We start from the raw sequence: 19,738 nt of genomic DNA, 5'->3' as shown, positions 1-19,738 counted from the left end.
GCACAGAAAGGGCCTTGAGAGAAGAGAGGGTCCCCATGGACGACTTCCTCTTTTGACCAACTGAAGAAGTTAATCACAAATAAAACTATCATGCAGATGGCTGCATCCTCCTGAGCTATATATACCACCTAGTTCTCGCAATTCTGGCAACAATGTTTTTCACCACATTGACTTCTTCCCCACCTTTTATCATCACAATGCAAAAGGCACCTATCCAGTTTCTAGAAAAATGTCAATGTTTTGTCAAGCTACCTTCATGAAACATACCTTTCCTAAAGCCTAGAGAACATACTTCACAACTGTCATCAATTGGCAGCACATGAGCTTTCAAACAGTGAAGAACACAGGCATCATACTCTTCTCAAAGGAATTTAATCCCCGTCTCATCTTAAACAGATCAAAAAGCCACAAGAGACATGCCATATGTGCCTTCAACCAAAGTTTTCTGCAGTCTACTTATTTTCATTTTTTTTAATTTGATTTGATTTGATTTGAAATGCATGGACATAATTTTCCAGTCAAAAATAATCTCTCTCTAAATGGGGAAAACAAAAGCACCAATTTCCAAAATGTTAAGACCCTTCTTCATGCCATCAAAACCAAAATTAAAACTGGGTGGACTAAGAGGGGTCACAGATGTACTTTGTTCATCTGAAAGTCATAAAAGGATGGACTTCAAACCCAGAGATTAGGACCAGAGTAGAAAAATAAAAGCAGGAACTGTGCCTGTACACCATATACAATTAAGAGCTCCAGGGAATGCTATGGTAGAAGGAGAGGATAGGTATTCAGTTTCCATCCAGACAGAATGCACTTTTGGCCAGCACCTGACGTAAGTGCTTAAAGCACTGCAGTCTCCCATGGGGCTCAAATGCTGTCTATAAAGCTAATCAAGCATCACAACTGTAGAGCTCAGCTGATCATCCACAGGAAAAAATAGTCCTTCATGCACAGTGCTAAATATCACAAAAATGGGAAGCTCAAAGGCCTCAAACATCCAGCACTGGTCATTGTCTACGATGGGGTGCCAGGAGGATGTAAGGTCTGACCTAGTATGTCAAGAAGTGGAATAATTTTATCAGCTGGAACACTGGTCCAAAACAATGTTGACACTTTTATGATCTTGCACTCTCCATGAAAGTGGTTGCAAAGTCCCTTCAATTAACCATTCCCAAAACTGGGATTTTCTCTTGTAAAAAGAACAACCATAACTTGTTTAAGGACGCTTGCTGGATTATCTCAGAAACAGCATTTATAAACTTAAGCCATTCTCCAGACATCTGCATCAGCTTCATTGTCAGTCAGCCTACAATTGATCAGTTTCAGTTCACAATCAAAAGTGAGATGTAGGCACAAGATAACAAATACTTTGAAGACTAATGCAATTCTTGCTGTTAGAAATTTAAAAGCTATCAGAAAAGACAGCTCAGCAACATCTTAAGTTAGTACATTAGCCCTTCTTCTATAGAGGCCAAAATTCATCTCAGTTTGATGTGGAATATGAAAGCAGGTATAATGCTGTCATCCTGATCCCCATTTCTTTACAACCAAACAACTGACATAAAACTACTATTATCAGTTCGTGGCAGGCTGAGGACTGACATAACAGGCTTGACAAAGACTGAGATACATCCACTTACAACTGTCTGGGTACAACTGAAACAGTAGGCAGAAGTCACGATAGAGGTCTGTTAACAAGATCACATGGAGACGAAATTTGTTCAGCACCTGTCTATACAGTCTCTCCCCACACAGTCATGGCTACTTTATATGTTCATTTCACTTGCTACATTGAGTAGAACTCGAATCGTTCATTCAACTGTCTTTATTTTATGCATACAAAGTCAACAGGACATTCAACTGTCACACACAGGGTCAGTTAAGTTCACAATGAGCATTAATTTTGATTGCAGTGATTAAAGAGGCAAGCACTCCACCCAAACTTTTTAACAGGGGGAAAGCAATGACTACACTAAAGCAACTCACCTTTAAAACTTCTTCAGAGACATCCTTCTGCAGTTCCTCCAGTAGCAGTAAGAATTCTGTTTCCCTTTGGAGAACAACTGAGACTATTTTCTGAAGTCAACACAAAAAGAAGAAATAAAAGCATGGCAAAGATGTCAGTCAACAGAAACATTTCAGGTGTTTGAAATACTTCTGAAGACCTCTGTCCAGAAATATCCATTTAATCTCCCATCCCAGTCTATCAAGTGTCTGGTCCTGCACTAATGGATTTCATGTCACTACTACCAAATTCATGGCTAGCTAGAACAATTAGTTCTTGGGAAGCTTTCGGGTACAGTCACCCTTCTGCAGGCATAGGGAGTATCTGCTAGTCTAAGACTCCAAAGAATAAGAGAAGCTAAGAGTGTGGCATGATATCAGTGAAAATGTAAATAGGTAGAAATGAGAAAGACAAAAAGGTAAGGCAGGTAAGGGAGGGGGAAGAAAGCAGGGGAAAAAAAAAAGGCCAAAAGGAGACATTACAGTGATAGAATACAAGGTTGAAAAGAGGCCAAAAGCTTGCCAAGAACTTTTTTCCCCCATCTACTCAGTGGGTCTAATAAAAGATATCACATCTACTCAAAGAACCTTGCCTACCTATTTCCTTAGGCCAACACAGCTACAACCAAAAACCTAGCTAGTAATTGTCACTTTCCCAGAAGGAACAGCCCTAGAAGTTAAGGTTACTTCAAATGTTCAAGAACATTTATGAGCCTGGGCAACAGGATCAATGAAATGAAGAAAGTGGGGAAGAACAAAGTGAATAAATAAAACACAAAATGAATAAACAAAACACAAATTATTTTGGATCAATTGCCCCTTTACGCCAAACCTAATCTCTTTCTCTCCTTCCTGCATTGTAACAATCACCTGCCACTCTCCCACCAACAGTTCTTTTTAAGTACAGCCCACTCCCTGTGGGTCTAGAGCAGTGGTTCTCAACCTTTATAGACTCAAAGCACCACTGAATAAATTTAAGGCACCGCTTGGAAAAATACCAGCTTTTATTTTTCTCTCTCTTTTTGCCTACAGAAAAATAATAAAGCAGTTTTTCTGTTGCAAAGAACTCAGAAAGACCACAACTATGGATGTCTATTTGAAATCTCTGAGTTTATCTTGTGAATCATGCTGTGATACCCTGGTTGAGAATCACTTGTCTAGACTTAATAAAGAACTGTTCAGTCTTGGGGCTATTTCAGGAATGAAAAGCACTACAGAAATATAACTTAACTCCCACTTTCCATTCATAGTAACATTCCACATTAAAAAAACCCAATTCATGAGGCCTAAAGAATCCTCATTTGCCTCTCCAGCTTACAAGCTTGAAATATTAAGAAGTGACCGCTAATCATTCTGGTATAAGTTTAAAAGACTGCCGAGGGACCAGCTGGAATTATTAGCAGAGGCAAATTAATGACAAACTACAGATTTTTTTTTTCCTGCTTACTACTGCTTTCCATTTGGGAGCCAGCTAGAGCACACCTTTTTTTTTTTTTTTTTTTTACCTTATTTCCTGGTATCTAAATTTGGCTCTGAACTGTAAATATGAGTTGCAAATAAGTAGAGCAAGTGTTCAAAGCTCTATCAAATTAATGCACAGTCTATTTTATCGACCTTTTTTTTTTTTTTTTTTACCTTACTGCATGTCAGCCACTTCTTCAATACAAGGAGCCAAAGCCACGCAAGTCTCTGAGGGCTGTAATTCTTCCCACATCTATAAATATAATAAATACATAGCATGGATTGTCCATATCCAACTCTCAGAACCCAGAAAAAAAATGCCAGTGTTCAGCTGAGCTTTATAATTTTCTGTATAGAATAAAAAGGAAGGCGATTCAAACTTTGAAGATCAGTCAAATGGTGAGTGGGGACACTGTTTAAAAAAAAAAAGATTCCAGTGACCACTACTGTAATGAGCAAATTAGTGTTCGACACATGTGAAATTATCTCCATAGTTCTCTACTTCAAACCACAATACAACTTATTTCCTTTCTAAGCTTCAGTTTACTGAAAAGCCTTTTCACACTTCAGCAGATTTCAGTGGTAAGTATGTGTTTGCCAAGTACTGCTAAGTCTTGCTCCTGGTATTTCTTCCCCCCTAAAGAATGAAAGTGATTAGCTCGCAACTGCACACAGATTCAACTATAAGCTCGAAACCAACCATTTGTGTTCAATGAAAAGTAAAAGGATAAATACAATTCCCACCTGCTTTACCACGTTTCCAATACCTTTGCATGCAGGTCAAGATATATTGTGTTATGGAACACTTCGACTTGGGAGAAAGGAAGAAAGGACCAGCACCCTTCACACTCTAGACAAAATCAGTGCCACCTATGGTGCAGCTATCAGGGTGTCTAACATACCTGTTATTTCCTGCATATTTGCTGATAATTCTCATTTTTATTTTATGCATTTTTCCTCCAGACATGAGCAATTCCCAGAATACTATCAATGAAGTCCATGCCCAAGAATTGTTACAAAATGTTTTTACAAGACTCAACAAGCAGAGGTATTTGTGGGGTATTTTTTCAGCTCTTCTTAAAATTTATAAACATGCCACTGAACTGAAAGAAACCCAACCTGAAAGAGTTTTATGCAAGTGCTTGAGAGAGAGCAAAACCAACTAAAAAAACATAAAAACCAAATGTTTCAATATCCAAACTGAAAGACCTGCAAGAAGTAAAGAGAATAAGTGACAAATATTGAATAATTAAATGTTTAAGCATTTTCAGTTTTAACAACATTGCTAGTAATAAGAGAACACGTTAAATAAATATGGACATCTTCACTCAGAAAAGGCACCTTCAAGATGAAATGATGACTGTCAGCAGCACTACAGTTCTAGTACAACTCTCCCAGCCCTTCCCTGCACTCGTACTATTTCAGTGAAGTCTCAAAACTGACTTCCTCTTGGTTTCTGAGCATTCTTAAGCTTTTACCACCCCTCATTTTATCATGTGAAAGAACAAAGTTGTAAGCTCACTGGAGCTAGAACCCTTTCATAACTGTTTATACAGTTCACATATGGGAACATACTGGTCTGAAAGAGAAGATGGTTTGGCATTGAAGCAAGTTATATTTTGAGATCATACTGCATGAAAAAATAAAGCACAACTCTGGGTTGTTGGGATCTGCACAGTACACTTCCACCCAGTATAAAAAAAGTACCATCCAGCACTTACCTTAGCTGAGAGGGACAAGTTATCAGAGCATGCAGTATCGCCTCCACTTTCTCAGAGTCATCTCCCTGCCACTGATGTAACTGAGGAACACAAGCTTGTGCAAGCTCCCAATCACCCCGTCGTACACACTCACAGAAAAACCCAAAGAGATGCTCCAGTGAGGCTGTGTCCTCTTTACCAAAAGGATGCATCCTCCCCTTACAATTGGACTCCCAGGAGTGGAAACAAACATCCAAAGAGACCAGCTGCTGTCCTAAAACTGTCACACCAAGTATCTCCTCAGTGCATCTTCAACAAATCAAATGGGGAGCCTGGAACAGAACAGGATGAGTGTTAGAAGCCAAGCTTCAGCTATCAAACAACACAAAGGGTTTTGCGAAAGTCTGGAATTGCATTCCAAGCCAGCTGCGTGACTCATACACCAACCTTTGCTTTAGCAGCTGACCCAAGCATGGGCACTGTGGAACACACACTGACACTTGTTTAGAGATCCAGTGCTCTTAGGAAATGCCAGGGATCCACTTGTTTGTTTATTAAGGAAAACACAGTGCTGATAGACAGTGCTGGCCTAGTGACCTCTGCAAGAAAGTGAAAGTGGCAGGCTCGTCAGCCCAAAAAAGCTAAAGTCAACAGAAAACCTTCAGAACGAGTTACTTTTCCCTTAGGATAAGGGTATTAAACATATGGCCTGTGGGCTGGATCTGGCCCATGTTGCTGTATGAACTGGCCTGTGCGTTGCTGGACTGGCCCCAGCCCCATGTGCCACATGAGCTGGCCCCAGCATCCCATGCACTGCAGGCAGCACAGGGTGCTTCACAGAGCCTGTACGCAGCACTGGGTCCAGCCCATGGCCTGCAACAACCCATGCCCAGCAGCGTGCAGGCTGGACCCAGTGCCGCAGACAGTCAAGAGGGGTCAGTCCCGCAAAACCAGCTCAGGAACACTAGTCTGGTCTGTGGGACTGGATCCCAGTACGCTTAGAGAAGTTGGGCTGGAAGGGGCCTCCAGAGGGCATCGCATCCAGCCCCTGCCTGAGGCACATCCCTATCGAACCATCCTACACAAAGCACAACCTTAAATCAGTGGTCACCAACCTGGGGATCCCAATCAACAGGTATATCCCAGAGCTTCTTTAGGTTGATCCTGGGCTGGGCAGACAGCTGGACATGTGCACATGCACACACCCGCCACCCCCAGCCCCAGCAGGCCAATCTGTGGGGAAGGGAAGGGGCAAGGGCCAGATCCAGGCCCCCCATGGTGAGTGACTGACCATTCAGCCCAGCCAGGAGCAGGGAAAGGTAAGTTGGGTTCCAGCCTGGCCAGGTGGTGGGAGGACTGGAGCCTGGGGGAACTCCTCCAGGGGTGTGGGGGGGCTCCCTCCCCATCTCTGCAGGGACAGAGGGGAAAGAGGCAGCTGCTGCTGTGCCTCGAGTCCTGCTACAGCTGGCCACATGCAGGCACAGCTCAGCTCAGCAGCAAGAATTCACGTGAGAGGGCCCCGACCCCACTTCTGTGCTGCTACTGGACCGAGTTGTGCCCACCCGACAGCCCGAGGAATGTGGTGTTAGGCCCCAGCCGGGCTGGGTCTGGGACTCTGCGATCCAGGGGCACATGGGGTGGGGGGCAAGGCAGATCCTGGGTTGCCCCTTACCCCACAAAAAGTGTTCTTCACTATAAAAAGGTTAGTGATCACTGATTTAAGCTCTACACCAGACTGCCTGACAACACAGACCTGGCACCTGAAACTTGTGAGGTAGAGCAGAGGAACCACCACAGACAGCTGCAGCTCCAGTGAAACCTCACCGATAGATGGTGGAGATCCCTGGGGCAGGGCAGAGGGCCATCTACCTAGGCTAGAGGGCTACCCATCCAGACTGGTCTGACACTGGGGTAAATTCCCTTCCTGACGCCCAATACAGGATGGGTGCCACCCCGAGCAGAGACGATGGGCTCACAGGCTCTGGTTCCACAGGCGCCCCTGCCCTGCCTGCAGCCAACACCCAGGTGCGGTAACAACCCCCTGACACAGGGACGATCCTGCCTGGGGCTGGGGGCGCCCCAGGGCCCACGCACCGGCCCGAGCCCGGGTGCTGCCCGCCCCACACGCACGCACGCACCTGGCGGGGCATACCCGTCAGCGATGGCATGGCCCAGCTCCCCCTCCGCACCCGGGGGTATGGAACGGTCCGCGCCACTGACACTCCGCCCGGCACTGGCGCCATCTTGCAACACCGATCACGTGACCGCCCCAATCACCGAAACCCCCACAAGGAGGAGCGCCTGTTTGCCCGACAGCTGGGAGATGCAAATGAGACGCCATCTTTCTTGAGGGCGTTGAAGCCCCGCCCTTGTTTTGTAGAACCCGGACTACCAAGCGGAGCAGCGCCCCCTGCCGGCCGAGCCCCGGGGAGCCGCTGGGGTCGCAGGCTGGTCTGGCGGTCCCCCGGACACCTGCCCCATGGGGCCGTGCGGATCCAGGGCTGGGTGCGGAGCGTCCCAGTACACATGCTCCTGCAGCTAAAGAGAAAGGAGGACCACCCCCTTTGCCCCCAGGCAGCTGCAGACTGAAGCAGAACCGCGCACAGCTGTTGCCAGGGCAGGCATTGCCAGGAGAAGTGCCCAGGGTGGAGGGTGGCTGGCAGATGGGGGATGGACTGTGCCAGGTCCATCCCTCAGGCAGGCTGGATCTCATCCACTGGCCCAGTCAGCCACTCTTAAAGATCACGTCGATTGGAACTAAGGCCAAGAAGCCCAACCCTGATCCACCCCGTGCAGGGGCACGGCAGAGCACCCCCACTTTGGATGAGGGGGCAGCCGGGTCCCAATCTTGGTCCCTGTCTGGATCCGAAGGGCCGGGGGGAGGGTGAAGCAACCCTGATCCAAATGGGTGGGTGGAAGGAGCAGTTTGGCCCAGTCTGGATGCGTGGAGGGCAGCGGGGATCCCACTGTGCAGGCAATGGGTAGCGAGGCTGCTGCCCAGATTCCAACTCTTGGGGGAGCCCAGCCAGCTGTGTTGTGGCTCTGCAGGCTGGATTTGGCTGGCAGGCCAGAGGCTGATCACCCTTGACCTACAATATATATAAAGTTTTAAAAAACCCAACCAACTAGGCAAAAAAAAAAAAAAAAGTCAAAAGATATTGTATCTTTAGTCCTCCTGTGGTCATTATAGTTAGACGTGCATCTCTTATTCAGATTCATTAAACGAAATGTAGCCTCCTGGAGTGTCTTAACAGTGCCTCCACTACTTCACTTTTCTGCACATGTATTAATATGACCACACCTGTTTGTCGCTAGAGCTGAAAACAGTCTGCAGAGCAGTGGCATGGAAGAGAATAGCATAGTTTGAAAACGTCAAGATTTAGAGGGTGGTTAACACCTGTGGAGTGGAGAGAGATTAATAGGAATCAGAGAGAGAAGAATTAACATAGGAACTGCCATTTATTAGAATTAACATAGGAACTGCCAAAATGTCCTAAGAGAAACTGGATTGGGACCACCAATACAGAAGCCATTAAGCAGTCATATGATTTTCACTCACAACCACTGTTAATACTGTACTGAGCTCTTGCATGTTCTTGCATGACTTTACTAAAGTCAGTGCAATTCACCACAGAAGCATATGACCACACTCCGGTTAACTGCAGGGTGATGGTTGAGCACTCTAGCTGAAGACTAGAACTGATTATTATATCTATCTGTTTCCAAACTTTTCAGCGCTCCAGTCCCTTCCAATTTCTCTATTTCCTTTTGCCGATCACTGGAAGAGGAGAAGTAAGCTGTTGTGACTCAGCTCTTTGAGCGGGTGGTTCTATCTAGTGTTTGACAGAGATAATGCCCCTTACTACATCCTCCCTTTTTCTGGGACTTTCACTAGTTTTTTTTTCTTAAACACATGCAAAAAGAAAAGTAAACATAGTTCCTAGGGTGCTGTGCAAAGAAAAAACTGTAAAGACAGAAGCCATGACAGAAAATGACAGGTGCACAAAAGTAAGTAAAATAATTTACTGGAAATTTTGTTGTTGCTAGAAATATGTTTGTTGCATATGTAAGTGCATGAAAAAGACAAAATTGCCAGAGGTTCCTGAGCCCTCCTGTGACCAAATTAAGACCCTTCCAGAGCTACTGCTGCTACCTCCCGCTGGATCTATGAGCAGATTCCAAGAGTGCCTTCAGGCCCTGCTCAGCCAAAAAATGGCTCATGAAGGATCAGACCTCTGACAATTCAGGGCATGAGGGATGAATGTTATAATCACATGGAAACCAGAGTGCACACAAATTAATTCTCTATATGATACCATGCAAATGAACAACTGTTCTCAGGGTGTAGGGACTTTCCAGCACTGATTAATCTCTTCAGCCCCATTCATCGTATTAAGCATTGTTTAGTTGTGCTGCTTATAACATAAAAAAGCAAGAAGGTTGATGGAATCAAAACATACCTATGCAGTGATGAAGGTCAGTGCTGGTTTGTGCCCTACATTAAACTCTCTGCTACTTTGCCACTACTGTTGCTACTTCACAGTTTAATAAATCTCACATTAGGTAGGTACTCTTCCTCTGCTAGACAGTCTGAATTATACTCTTGAGGTCTCAGCCTCCTACAGTGAACAACTGCGTATTATTATTACAGCTGTACATTTTTAATGTAGAAGTTTTATTTTTGTTGGTTTAAAATAAAATTAGACAAAAAACGCACAGTCCAATTATATCTGTTTAACAGGAAAGGGAAACAGTAATCCAAATACCAAAAAGTACACCTGGAATTGTCTCCCAAGGGGATTGAAAGCCAAAGTAGCCTCTAGGAAAAGCCTTGGAACACTCCCACATGAGGCCCAGGGAGATAGATATCATTTCTATCTCATATTTGCATTTTTTTAATATATTTGATATATGTCACCCTTCCCAACAGAGGCTCAGGGCAGCTTACTGTAAGAGAAAAAAAACTTATAAAACAAGAAAACAAAAGAAGAACAAGCCAATTTATAAAAGCAGGTGGAATATTAAATTAAAATGTAAAACACCTCCCCCCCAACATCCTATTTTAGCCTTGCTTCCTAAATCCATGCCCAAATGGGAAGGTCTTAAAGTGCTTTTGGAAAGTGTGCAGGCTCGGGCATTACTTGGGTAGTCTTAGAGAGGTGGTTACCATATAAGTCTGAAGTCAGGCAGTACTGTAACTGGGGGGCGGGGAATCAGGACAGTGCGCTGCCTTAGTTGGTGGGGAGGCAGTGAGGAATAACCGCTGCCAAATAATTGCTGGCGACTGGCTGCACTACTGCTGGCAGTGCAGCAGTCAGCTCAGAGCTGCTCTGTTATACCTTTGTGTTACATGTTAATACACAATAACAGTTCTGGGCCCTACATATCTAAGGGACAGCCCTCTCCCTTATACACTGTCACAACCCCTGAGGTCAGCCAAGAGCAACCTCCTGTAAGTCACATCAATGTGCTATGCTCATTTCATCAAAACATGTGGGAAGCCATTTTCTTTAGTCATTCCTCAGCTCTGGAACTCCTCCTGAAAAGGAACAGATGTTTTAGGACTTCCAGATTTAGTCCTTTTTCAGGTCTAATCTTGCAATGGATCTAATACTGGTCAGATTTTCCAATTAGGTCTATAAAATAACCCAAAACACAATGTGAAATACTTACTCCTGAATGGAAATTGCTTTATTAGAACAAAAGACTATGCAAACTGCCACGCTGATGGAATGTTTAATGGGCTTTGACCTGTGCTACTCAAAGGTGTTTGTCGCATACATTTATTGACCAACCCACTTTGTTCTTTTAATTTCTTCCTTCTTGGGCTGAGCTAGTGGCTCCCAACTTTTTTCCACTGTGGGCCAGATGAGGGGTGTGGGAATGTTTCATGGGCCAGATTGGGCTGCCATGCCAGGATTGGGTCCCATGCTCCTCCGTCCCTACTTGCACACTTGGATCCAAGCCCTACACCACCCCTGCGCTCTGGAATTGGGACCTGGAGCCCTATGCCACCTCCTCCTGGCCCCACTCCCTGGGATCAGGACCTGCACCACCCCATGCACCCAATTTAGCATGCAGGGCCATACTATCCATCCCGCAAGTCTGGAAACGTGGCAGCAGGGGAGCAGTGCCACCACTCCCTCACCACCAGAAGTTCAGACCTGTGGGGAACCCTGCAGGCCATATGACTCAGAGTGGGGGGCCTGATTTGGCCTGCAGACTGGGGGTTGCGAACTCCTGGACTAAACCTTGCAATACCTCACTTGGGCACAGCTTTTGGTCTTTTGGCAGAATAAGGCCAGGAGGAGTTACCCTTTTGCCTCTAAAATCAGCCTTAATTCTTCACACAAATAGGAAAATAATGCACATAATGAAGTGAACTGTCAATAACACCCCACATATTTAGAACACCACCTCATGGGGAGATTCAAACTCCTGTAAACACAATTAATTGTTACAATTACATAGTGCTTGTTTATAGCATTTTACATTTTCAAAACAGTTTATAAGCACTAATTCACAGAACATTCATCCTGTTCATTTCTGATGGAAATCCTTGTTCTATACCTCTGCATTAACCATTGCCTCTGTTAATCATCACAAGCCCCTGAAACAGATCAGGAAGCTGCTCGGTATAATAAAGATTAAACGGCTTGAATTAGGAAGCCTGTGTGTGTATGTGTGTGTAAATAGTAAATGTTTAAATGGATAAACAGATTATTGGACAGAAAGCATGTGAGAGAACTCAGGGTGATAATAAATGCAGCTTGTTACATGGCTCTGTAACTTATCTTAGACATCACCACCACATGCATCCTGTAAATATAGATGGACTGATAATATCATTGGGATTTTTTCACTAGGTGGAGCAATATGTTGGGGAAATTAAAGGAGGGCTGAAACCAGCCATGAAAATTACTATCATCGGGGCCATAAGTTCCAGGCCCAAGAGGTAGGTGAGGGAGCTGCTGTTTAGTTGGTTGTGTCATGTACAGAAGTAGCTGCCTTCTGTAGCTGGTCATAAGTACAAGAGATTCCTGGAGAGTCTACCCTTTTGGGGTGGGATGCGGGGGAAGGAAAGCTGTACTGATTTAATTTATGGGCTAATCTAATCTCTCCCTTCGTACAGCAAGACTGAAGCTAGGACGAGAATTCACAGCCCGATTTCCCTGAAATGTGGGGAAGTGATATATCAAATACTTTCTGCTTATCTGTGTGGTATACACCATCTGGTGTGCATATCTAGCCTTTTTCTTTCTTGGACAGTATCGGGTTCAATTCTTCTTTTCCTTTTTCAAAGAAAACAAAGGAGAAAAATAAGCTGTGATCACACATTAAAGTCTTTTAAAATACATTGGCTATAACTACATTGTTATTGTCAATACACTGGCTATAACTACAGTGTAATTGGCTATAACTACAGTGTCATCATGTCCTATGTAACCAGCCTTGCTGAATGTGACCACACTGGCATGAGGTCTGCATAAGATTGGCTGAGCTCTTCCAAAGCCAAAACTTGAAATGGATTCTTTATGGCTAGTTGGCTCTTCTTCACTTATTCCAAAATCCAAACACAGAGATTGTTTTTGAGTGTTACAACCGCCAGGTCATTAACCCATGGCCCTAGTCCACACTGAATGATAATGGTGGATTACAGCATCTCCTTATAGACATCTGTCATGCCAACTGTTTCCTAAAATCCTATTCCTTGACCATTTACTTGGTTCCTTCAGCTTTGCAGTGACTCTGCTCTCTGACCCTGTGGATATAAGCAAGGATGTTGGGCTGTTGTTTGCAGTCAATTTTAGTGATAAGTCTATCACTCGGAATGCACGGACTGCTGGGAAATGGGGAAGAGAGGAGAAGAATATTCCCTACTTCCCATTCACATCAGGGGACACATTTAAGGTAATCTTTTTAGGTGTGGTGAGGAGAAACTGGATAGAGGGATTCACTAAGTATATCACAGCACATTTTATCATTATCAAAGGTTACCAGATTGATGGTTCTAGTTATACCAGTTTTCCTTTATCTGCCATTTGAGTGTACAGGAAGGGGAACAGCAGCAATGCAAGCTTCTCCCAACACCTGTTGACTAAAAAGAAATACTTTTGTGCGCAACTCAATTCTCCAGTTTGCTGAGAACTTGTAAAACAAAAGACCACATGAAGGCTTTCCAGCAGAAGTAAAATGCGTTCTTTGCAGGAGGGAAACCGAGGTTCTAGACCAGGGGTGGGCAATTATTTTGGGCAGAGGGCCGCTTATTGATTTTTGGGAAGCCATTGAGGGCCGCATGATAGGCAGCCCAGGGCAGATAAATATTCATTTTTTAGGGGCCCTGTAGGCCAGACAGAATGCCCTGGCAGGCCACATCTGGCCCCTGGGCCGCATTTTGCCCACCCTTTCTAGACAGACTTTGCACAGCACTTCCCAGAGTATTTGTGACTCTGTATTCTAGGCTGCTAAATCTGTGACACTGACTTCTAATGTCCACTTTGCCATTGTTTCTTTGCAGATGGAACTCTTGTGTGAGCACCAGCAGATGCGGGTCTTGATTGATGGGCGGCAATTCTGTGATTTCACTCACCGCATTCAGACCCTGAGCATGATAACATCTTTACACATCTCAGGGGATGTTATACTTACCAAGGTGGCTTAAAAGAAAGACCCCAATCTTATAAGGAGATTAAGACAGACGCACTTCTGGTTGGATAGAAAAGTGATCTCCCTTCTCTTCCGAATATTTCTTGAGATCTAAAAAGTGGACTTTGATTTGGTTTTGTTTAGTTTTGTTCACAAATTCAGAACTTTGCTTTTTCTCATAGAAACTGTAGAGCTGCAGTGGCAGGGCTGGTTCAAACAAATTTGAGGCCCCAGTGCAAAGCCATTCACTTGACCTCTCAAACTGAAAGGCTTATGATTCAGTACGCAGCCTTCCCTACCCTCATCAGCTCTAAACTGTTATCAGCTGGAGCGGTTCAGTACCCTGAGGGTAGAGGTAGGCATTAACCATGTGTCTAAAACTGGAGAGTGTGATTGTGGTTGGGCTTAAGGTACAGAGGATGGTGATTTTCTGCAACATAAGTGAGGGAATCTGAAATACATGAACTAGATTCATGTTAGAGGGAGAGCGACCCTAATACTCAAGGGAGCTCAAGTCATCACCACACTTCACTGTCACACCATGAAGTAGTAAGTGCTCCACAAGCATTTCTGTTTCTTCTGGGGCTGCCCCTGTGAATCCAAATCCTCTGTAACTGCAAGTTTAGAAGCCTTGGCTGAACTGGCCAGCTGCAGTATTGCCTGTAGCTAAACCTATTACCTGTTTTGTTCTGTTCTGTATGTCCTCTGTTCTTATACGCAGCTGAAAATGGCTACTTACTTGCAAATCCCTTTAGGTATTTTGTTAAATTAATATTTGTACCACTTTAATGTTGTGATGACTATTTGCATCTGTATGTTTTGCAAAGCTTCTAAAATGTAGCTATAATGATTATACATATATGCATTATAATCGCAATGGATTTTGTGCTTTGTGAACTATGAAAGAACTATAATCCCTCCCAGAGACTTTCAATTGACATGCCTCTGACTTATTTTTCTTGTGAATCGCCCTTTTTCTGACAATGGGATAGATGCTGAACTCAGTTATCACGGTGCAAATCTGGAGTAACTCCACTAGCCCCATCACATATGCAGCAGGCCTACTTCAGCATATCAAGTTGCTGCTGACAATGGCCTATGCCCTGGGTTCTCCCCCTGATGCTGCTTCCCCCCCTGTCATCTTTTCCCAATTCCTCTAGGCATGCTGATTAACATTAAAAACCAAAAACATCTGGCTCTCCCTATCCCCTCCTGTGCACTAAATTGCATCTATATAAAGTTAATTAGTCCAATAAGAAGTGCTTATAATATAGGAAGGAGGTGAAATCCTCTGTATGAAGGGAGGATATTTTCCTCAGTACATATGTTAAGTGGGTAGACAAAGAGTGCTATTCAGAGAAGCATGATCTGTTGCATAAAGTACTGGAATGGGATTTAAGAATCATAGGTTCTGTTTCTCGTATTGCCATCAACTTCCTGTCTGTTGTTGGAGAACAGATATAAAACAGAAGGTCATAGATCTTTTTTTGGATGCTCTGTAGAGGATATGTCTACTGGTGCTCAGAAACCCAGAGGGATATTCTAAATGAATATATGGATTATCTGGGTATTTTTTAAATCATTCACGTAAATCACGCATTCTCACTCTGTAAGCAATGACATATTATCAGTATGAAAAAAGGGTACTAGCATGCTCTGAGGGAGTAGTCCAAAAGATCCCTCTTATTTTCATTTGAGGATTTTCCCCATACATCAATATGCCAGTCTCCCTTCTTTCCTTCATGTGAAGGGTCCTGTGAATTGTGCATAGGAGATTATTCCATAACAACAATGTTGAGAAACTATGGGTGAGGTTTCAGTTTGAACATGTAGTTTAAGTGAAGTACTGTTATTTTCCCCACACACCTCAATCTGACTTTTGGAAAGATCATATGAAAGGAAAAGGCTGTCTCAAGAAAACTAAGCTTTTTAGATTTAATGAAACAAGAGTTTCAAGTTTCAAGTTTAATAGAAAAATAAAGTTTATTGGTTTTAAGTGGAAACAACATTAACTAGTACAATATTATTAGAGTTATCAATCTTAATGGTGCTGCACAGAAACTGATTTAGAGTGAAAACCAGGAGGAAAAGCCCTGCCTTATCACAAATTTGTTTTGAAGTTCTCCCCTCTTTCTTCTAAAATACAAAAAACTGGCCACTGTCAAGGATATTGATATCAATGGAAATGGACTATTATTCCAACTGGGTATGACAATCAATATGGTCATGTGATGCTATGGGATTTTCTATCCTATCTGGAGTCTGTATATTGGATTAGAGCAGGGGTGGGCAATTATTTGGGCTGGAAGGCCACTTAAGGAGCTTGGTAAGCTGTTGTGACCTGGCAGGGTGCTGACCCAGCCTGTCGCAGTGTGGAGGTTGCTGTGTACCACACACCCACTGCCGGGGCGATGGACAGAGTAAGTGGGCAGTGTCTCCATGAAGACCAGCTTGGGACTCCCATGGGCATTGTACACTCAGCTGGGCAGATAGGATGGAGTACTAGGGGGATGGGGACCAGCATCCAGGAGCAGGACGGCAAGCGAAGTCAGGATCACAGAGGGGTGACAGCAAGGGGCTGGGGCCTGGGGTGGAGCCATAGTCAGGGAGTGTGTCACAGCTCTGCCTCGGGCCCCAGCCCTGTGCTGCCACCACCTCATGATCCTGGCCCTACCTGCCCATCCCATATGCCACTCCCCGCACACTCGCTGCCCCATCCCATCCTATCCGCCTGGTCAAGCACACCTCACTTGTGAGGGTCTTGGGCAGGTCTCCATGGAGACCCTTCCTGTCTGCCTGCCTGTTCTGTCCAGTGATGCCATCAGTGGGTGTGGGGGGGGGGATGGGCCTGAGGTGCCCAGGCAGTGGGGCTGCATCCAGTGGCAGCAGAGATATTGGCAGTGGAAGCTGGGCAAAGTGAGCCACCACCATGGGAATTGCCAGGAAGCCATGTCTGGGTGCTGTGCCACCCTTGCCCCTGCCCCACTGTGTCTGGGGGTGGTGAGACCAGCTGTATGCACAAAGGCTTAGGCTGGCCACCATGCCCAAATTGGGTGGGGCTAAGGGACCCACCACGGGCTGGATAGAATCCCTTGGTGGGCCAGATCTAGCCCACAGGCCATATTGTGCCCATCCCTGGATTAAAGGAACGTTGGATCTTTTCCAGCCTAGTAAGAAACTGAATACTGGTACAGATTGATAACTGAACCTTTAGTTTATTCCAGTATGTTGATCAAAGTGCACCCAGAATAAGACTACCTAATGTTATCTTAAGGGAGGTGGCCTTGGAGCCCAGAACTTGTGTTGGCTCTGGCCAACCCACAGGCCTTGCTTTTGTCGTTCAGCACAGTAAGCACCAACTACTGCAATTTACAAGTTTCATAGCAAAGGAAAACCAATAAGGCTTTTTCTGCTTTGAGGTGGAGCACTATATAGATCTGCCAGATACAGGATGAATATTTAGATGAAAGGATTCATTCTTTCATCTCATAATATTGTCTCTTCATATGCTCATATCTGTTCATATCCACCTGTCATTTCTTCCCCTTAACTTAGATTGTAAGCTCTGTCGGGCAGGGACAGTCTTCTTCGGTCTGTATAGTACCCAGCACCTGCTTCAAGCCTGGGTCTCCAAGATGTTATAGTCATACAAATAATAAACAATAAGAAGCCATCCAAGATTGAATAATGCTCCCAGGTGAAGACAGCAGCAAATTTACTGTTGAATGCAACTCATTCACCCATTCTCTATATTGTGTGGAGAGTCCACTTGGTTCATGTCAGCCGCTTGATGGCCTCGATCCACTGTGCTCGCTCTGCTTTGGAACTGGCTTTGATGTAGTAATGAATGTCATTCTTGGTGATTATTTTGAAGAGGTTGCCTTGCACATTCCCTTTCACTCCTGCACAGAAAGCAAGCAATATGTTAGTGGAGAGTACATGGAGAACCGGTTTGCAGCAGGTGTGAATTCTTATTGAGGGAGGAATTTAAGTGTACTAACTAAAAGCTAGTAGATCTTTCTGTGAAATTTTGCTGTGAGACTTTGGATCAGTCATTTAATCCCTCTGTGACTCAGTCTCATTGGGCACATCTACACGTACCCTGACTGAGCAGTTGATATTGCAGTCACTGAGTACTTGCTTTAGAAAGTACTAAATGACTGTGCAGTCCCAGCAGGTACTGCACAGTCCCAGTGGGGCCTGGGTTGTTTTCAACCCTACTGCACAGTAGCAACAAGCTACTGCACAGTAGCTCATTGCTACTGGGCAGCAACGGCAGCACAGTTGGTGCCTGCTCATGCTACGTCACCCTAGCTCATCACTACAGCAACCTAACAATCTCATGTAGACCCACCCTCTGCCTGTAAAATGGGGATAGTAAAAACAAAACAAAACAGACCAACCTGGCAAGGGTAGGACTAACTAGTTAACGTTACATGCTGTAAAGTGCTATCTGCATGCTAAATATTTTCATTGAGGACAGATATGGTGAAAACACCACGACAGATTAGATTAGAGCTCCTGCCCATCTTCAAGTCCCATTTTCATGGGATTATAGTTCCTTCCTCCACAGCCCATCACAGCTTTCATTTTTAGGATCTCTCTTATTGGGTAGTTTTTTAGTTAGGAAGGAAGAGGAATCGCCCTTCTTGAGTATTTCACACTAGGAAGAATGCTTCCCATTCAAGATCCACATTTAGCTCGGTTCTACATGCATTGTGTGCTAGTTTACTTTCATATGATAAATGATTTTGACAGAAGAAGTGTTGAATCGCACAGCTGGGGTCCCAGACAATGCTGTTAAGTTAAATAGATTGATTCTCCATAAGTGGCTTTTTTCACTGTTATATTTTAAGTCCACTAGATTGGGACCTTGGAAGGTGTAGGAGAGGAAGCAGCTGAAGCAAATTGGAAAAAAAAGAGCACAGAGGACAAGAAATGCCTCTAGATAGTGGTATCAGCATTACCCAGCAACAAAGAATTCCCCCCTTTACTGCTGCATCTGGAATCTCAACCAGCGCCCTACTCTATTACCATTAGTCATTCAGAACTGACTGAAAAGCCCAAAATAAGCAAATGGAAACTTGTGGTTTATACAAAAAGTAGCCCTAAAATGTTCTTAGACACAAGTCCAGTGGCAGGAGACAGATGTGTCACCTTCAGTGCTCTGCTGCTTCCCCTGCTTGGCATTTGAGTCCCAGGCTGGTCTGTTTGCACCAGGTAATGGAACGTGTGAATGAAAACCGATTCTACAATTTTAGTGCAAGTTTGTAAATACAAGTTCATGCATACCCGTTGGGACACCATTGTCCTCCAGGGCTGAGACAAGGGAGCCACGGAGAGAAAATCCACCAACTGGCCTGTTTTCTTCCTGGAGAGAGAAAGAAGAGTTGGGCTTATTTAGAAGGTGGTAGAACTGAAGTGTTCCCTGAGGCAGGTCTGTTATTTTGTAGATGTGAAGACACGAGACCATGCTGAATACTGTGAATTAAGGCAAGACCACCCATTTCATAAGAAAACTGCCAGGCACATTTATTTAGATGTAATTCTACCTTGCCCCTCTCAACCACAGGGGTTTTCCTTAGTATGGATACCAGAGGTAGTCGCTTAAACAGACACAGGATAACAATGATATTTGAAACCTATTCACTGTTTTACTAACAGCTAACATAAAAAAAACCCCAAAAATTTCAATATAGTTTTCCCTGTTGATCCTATTTGTTCATCAATGTTTTCTCAGCTTGAACAATAAACCTTAAAATCAGCCTCAAGTCCAGGTTCCTTTTCATTATTCCAACACTCCAGCATTTGAGTTGATAGCACTGGAGGGAAATGTTTCAGATCAAATAAAAAAAAAATTAATTGAATGGGTGATCCCCATTACCCCCCGCTGCCTCATGCTGCATGGGGGGCTCCACATGAGCCCC

General features: G+C 44.3%; 3 protein-coding genes across 9 annotated transcripts in view; 1 reads left to right on the top strand and 2 right to left on the bottom strand.

The window, feature by feature from the left end:
* The window catches only part of ZFYVE26 (zinc finger FYVE-type containing 26), a 70,360-nt gene extending 62,962 nt beyond the window's left edge, over window positions 1-7,398 (bottom strand). For all 6 annotated transcript variants that reach the window (XM_019551399.1, XM_019551401.1, XM_019551400.1 and 3 more), the window contains exons 1-4: window positions 7,304-7,398; window positions 5,187-5,497; window positions 3,640-3,718; window positions 1,987-2,076 (exon numbers count right to left, since the gene is read on the bottom strand). In XM_019551399.1, coding sequence (XP_019406944.1) covers window positions 1,987-2,076; window positions 3,640-3,718; window positions 5,187-5,377 — 360 coding nt within the window. In that variant the 5' untranslated portion in view covers window positions 5,378-5,497; window positions 7,304-7,398. The remainder of the gene's footprint in view (window positions 1-1,986; window positions 2,077-3,639; window positions 3,719-5,186; window positions 5,498-7,303) is intronic.
* Window positions 7,399-7,611: 213 nt separating this feature from the next.
* On the top strand, window positions 7,612-14,745 carry LOC109321433 (galectin-related protein-like). Of its 2 annotated transcripts, XM_019552101.1 has the most exons (5): window positions 7,612-7,810; window positions 9,138-9,142; window positions 12,030-12,120; window positions 12,902-13,076; window positions 13,684-14,745. In XM_019552101.1, the coding sequence occupies exons 3-5, from the start codon at window positions 12,077-12,079 to the stop codon at window positions 13,825-13,827; spliced, it is 363 nt and encodes a 120-aa protein (XP_019407646.1). In that variant the 5' UTR covers window positions 7,612-7,810; window positions 9,138-9,142; window positions 12,030-12,076; the 3' UTR covers window positions 13,828-14,745. The 2 variants fall into 2 exon arrangements, with proteins under 2 accessions (XP_019407646.1, XP_019407645.1); XM_019552100.1 differs by lacking the exon at window positions 7,612-7,810 and having other exon boundaries at window positions 8,846-9,173; window positions 12,032-12,120.
* Window positions 14,746-17,006: 2,261 nt separating this feature from the next.
* Window positions 17,007-19,738, bottom strand: part of PLEK2 (pleckstrin 2) — an 18,551-nt gene continuing 15,819 nt past the window's right edge. Inside the window, exons 10-11 of the mRNA XM_019551031.1 lie at window positions 19,104-19,182; window positions 17,007-17,713 (exon numbers count right to left, since the gene is read on the bottom strand). Of these exons, the coding sequence (XP_019406576.1) occupies window positions 17,586-17,713; window positions 19,104-19,182 (207 nt within the window). The 3' untranslated portion in view covers window positions 17,007-17,585. The remainder of the gene's footprint in view (window positions 17,714-19,103; window positions 19,183-19,738) is intronic.

This window comes from Crocodylus porosus, unplaced genomic scaffold (assembly GCF_001723895.1).
Source record: "Crocodylus porosus isolate Cpor-Errol unplaced genomic scaffold, CroPor_comp1, whole genome shotgun sequence".
Classification (NCBI taxonomy): domain Eukaryota; kingdom Metazoa; phylum Chordata; order Crocodylia; family Crocodylidae; genus Crocodylus; species Crocodylus porosus.
Note: the sequence above shows the minus strand (reverse complement) of the source record. Positions and strands in the feature narration are given on the sequence as shown.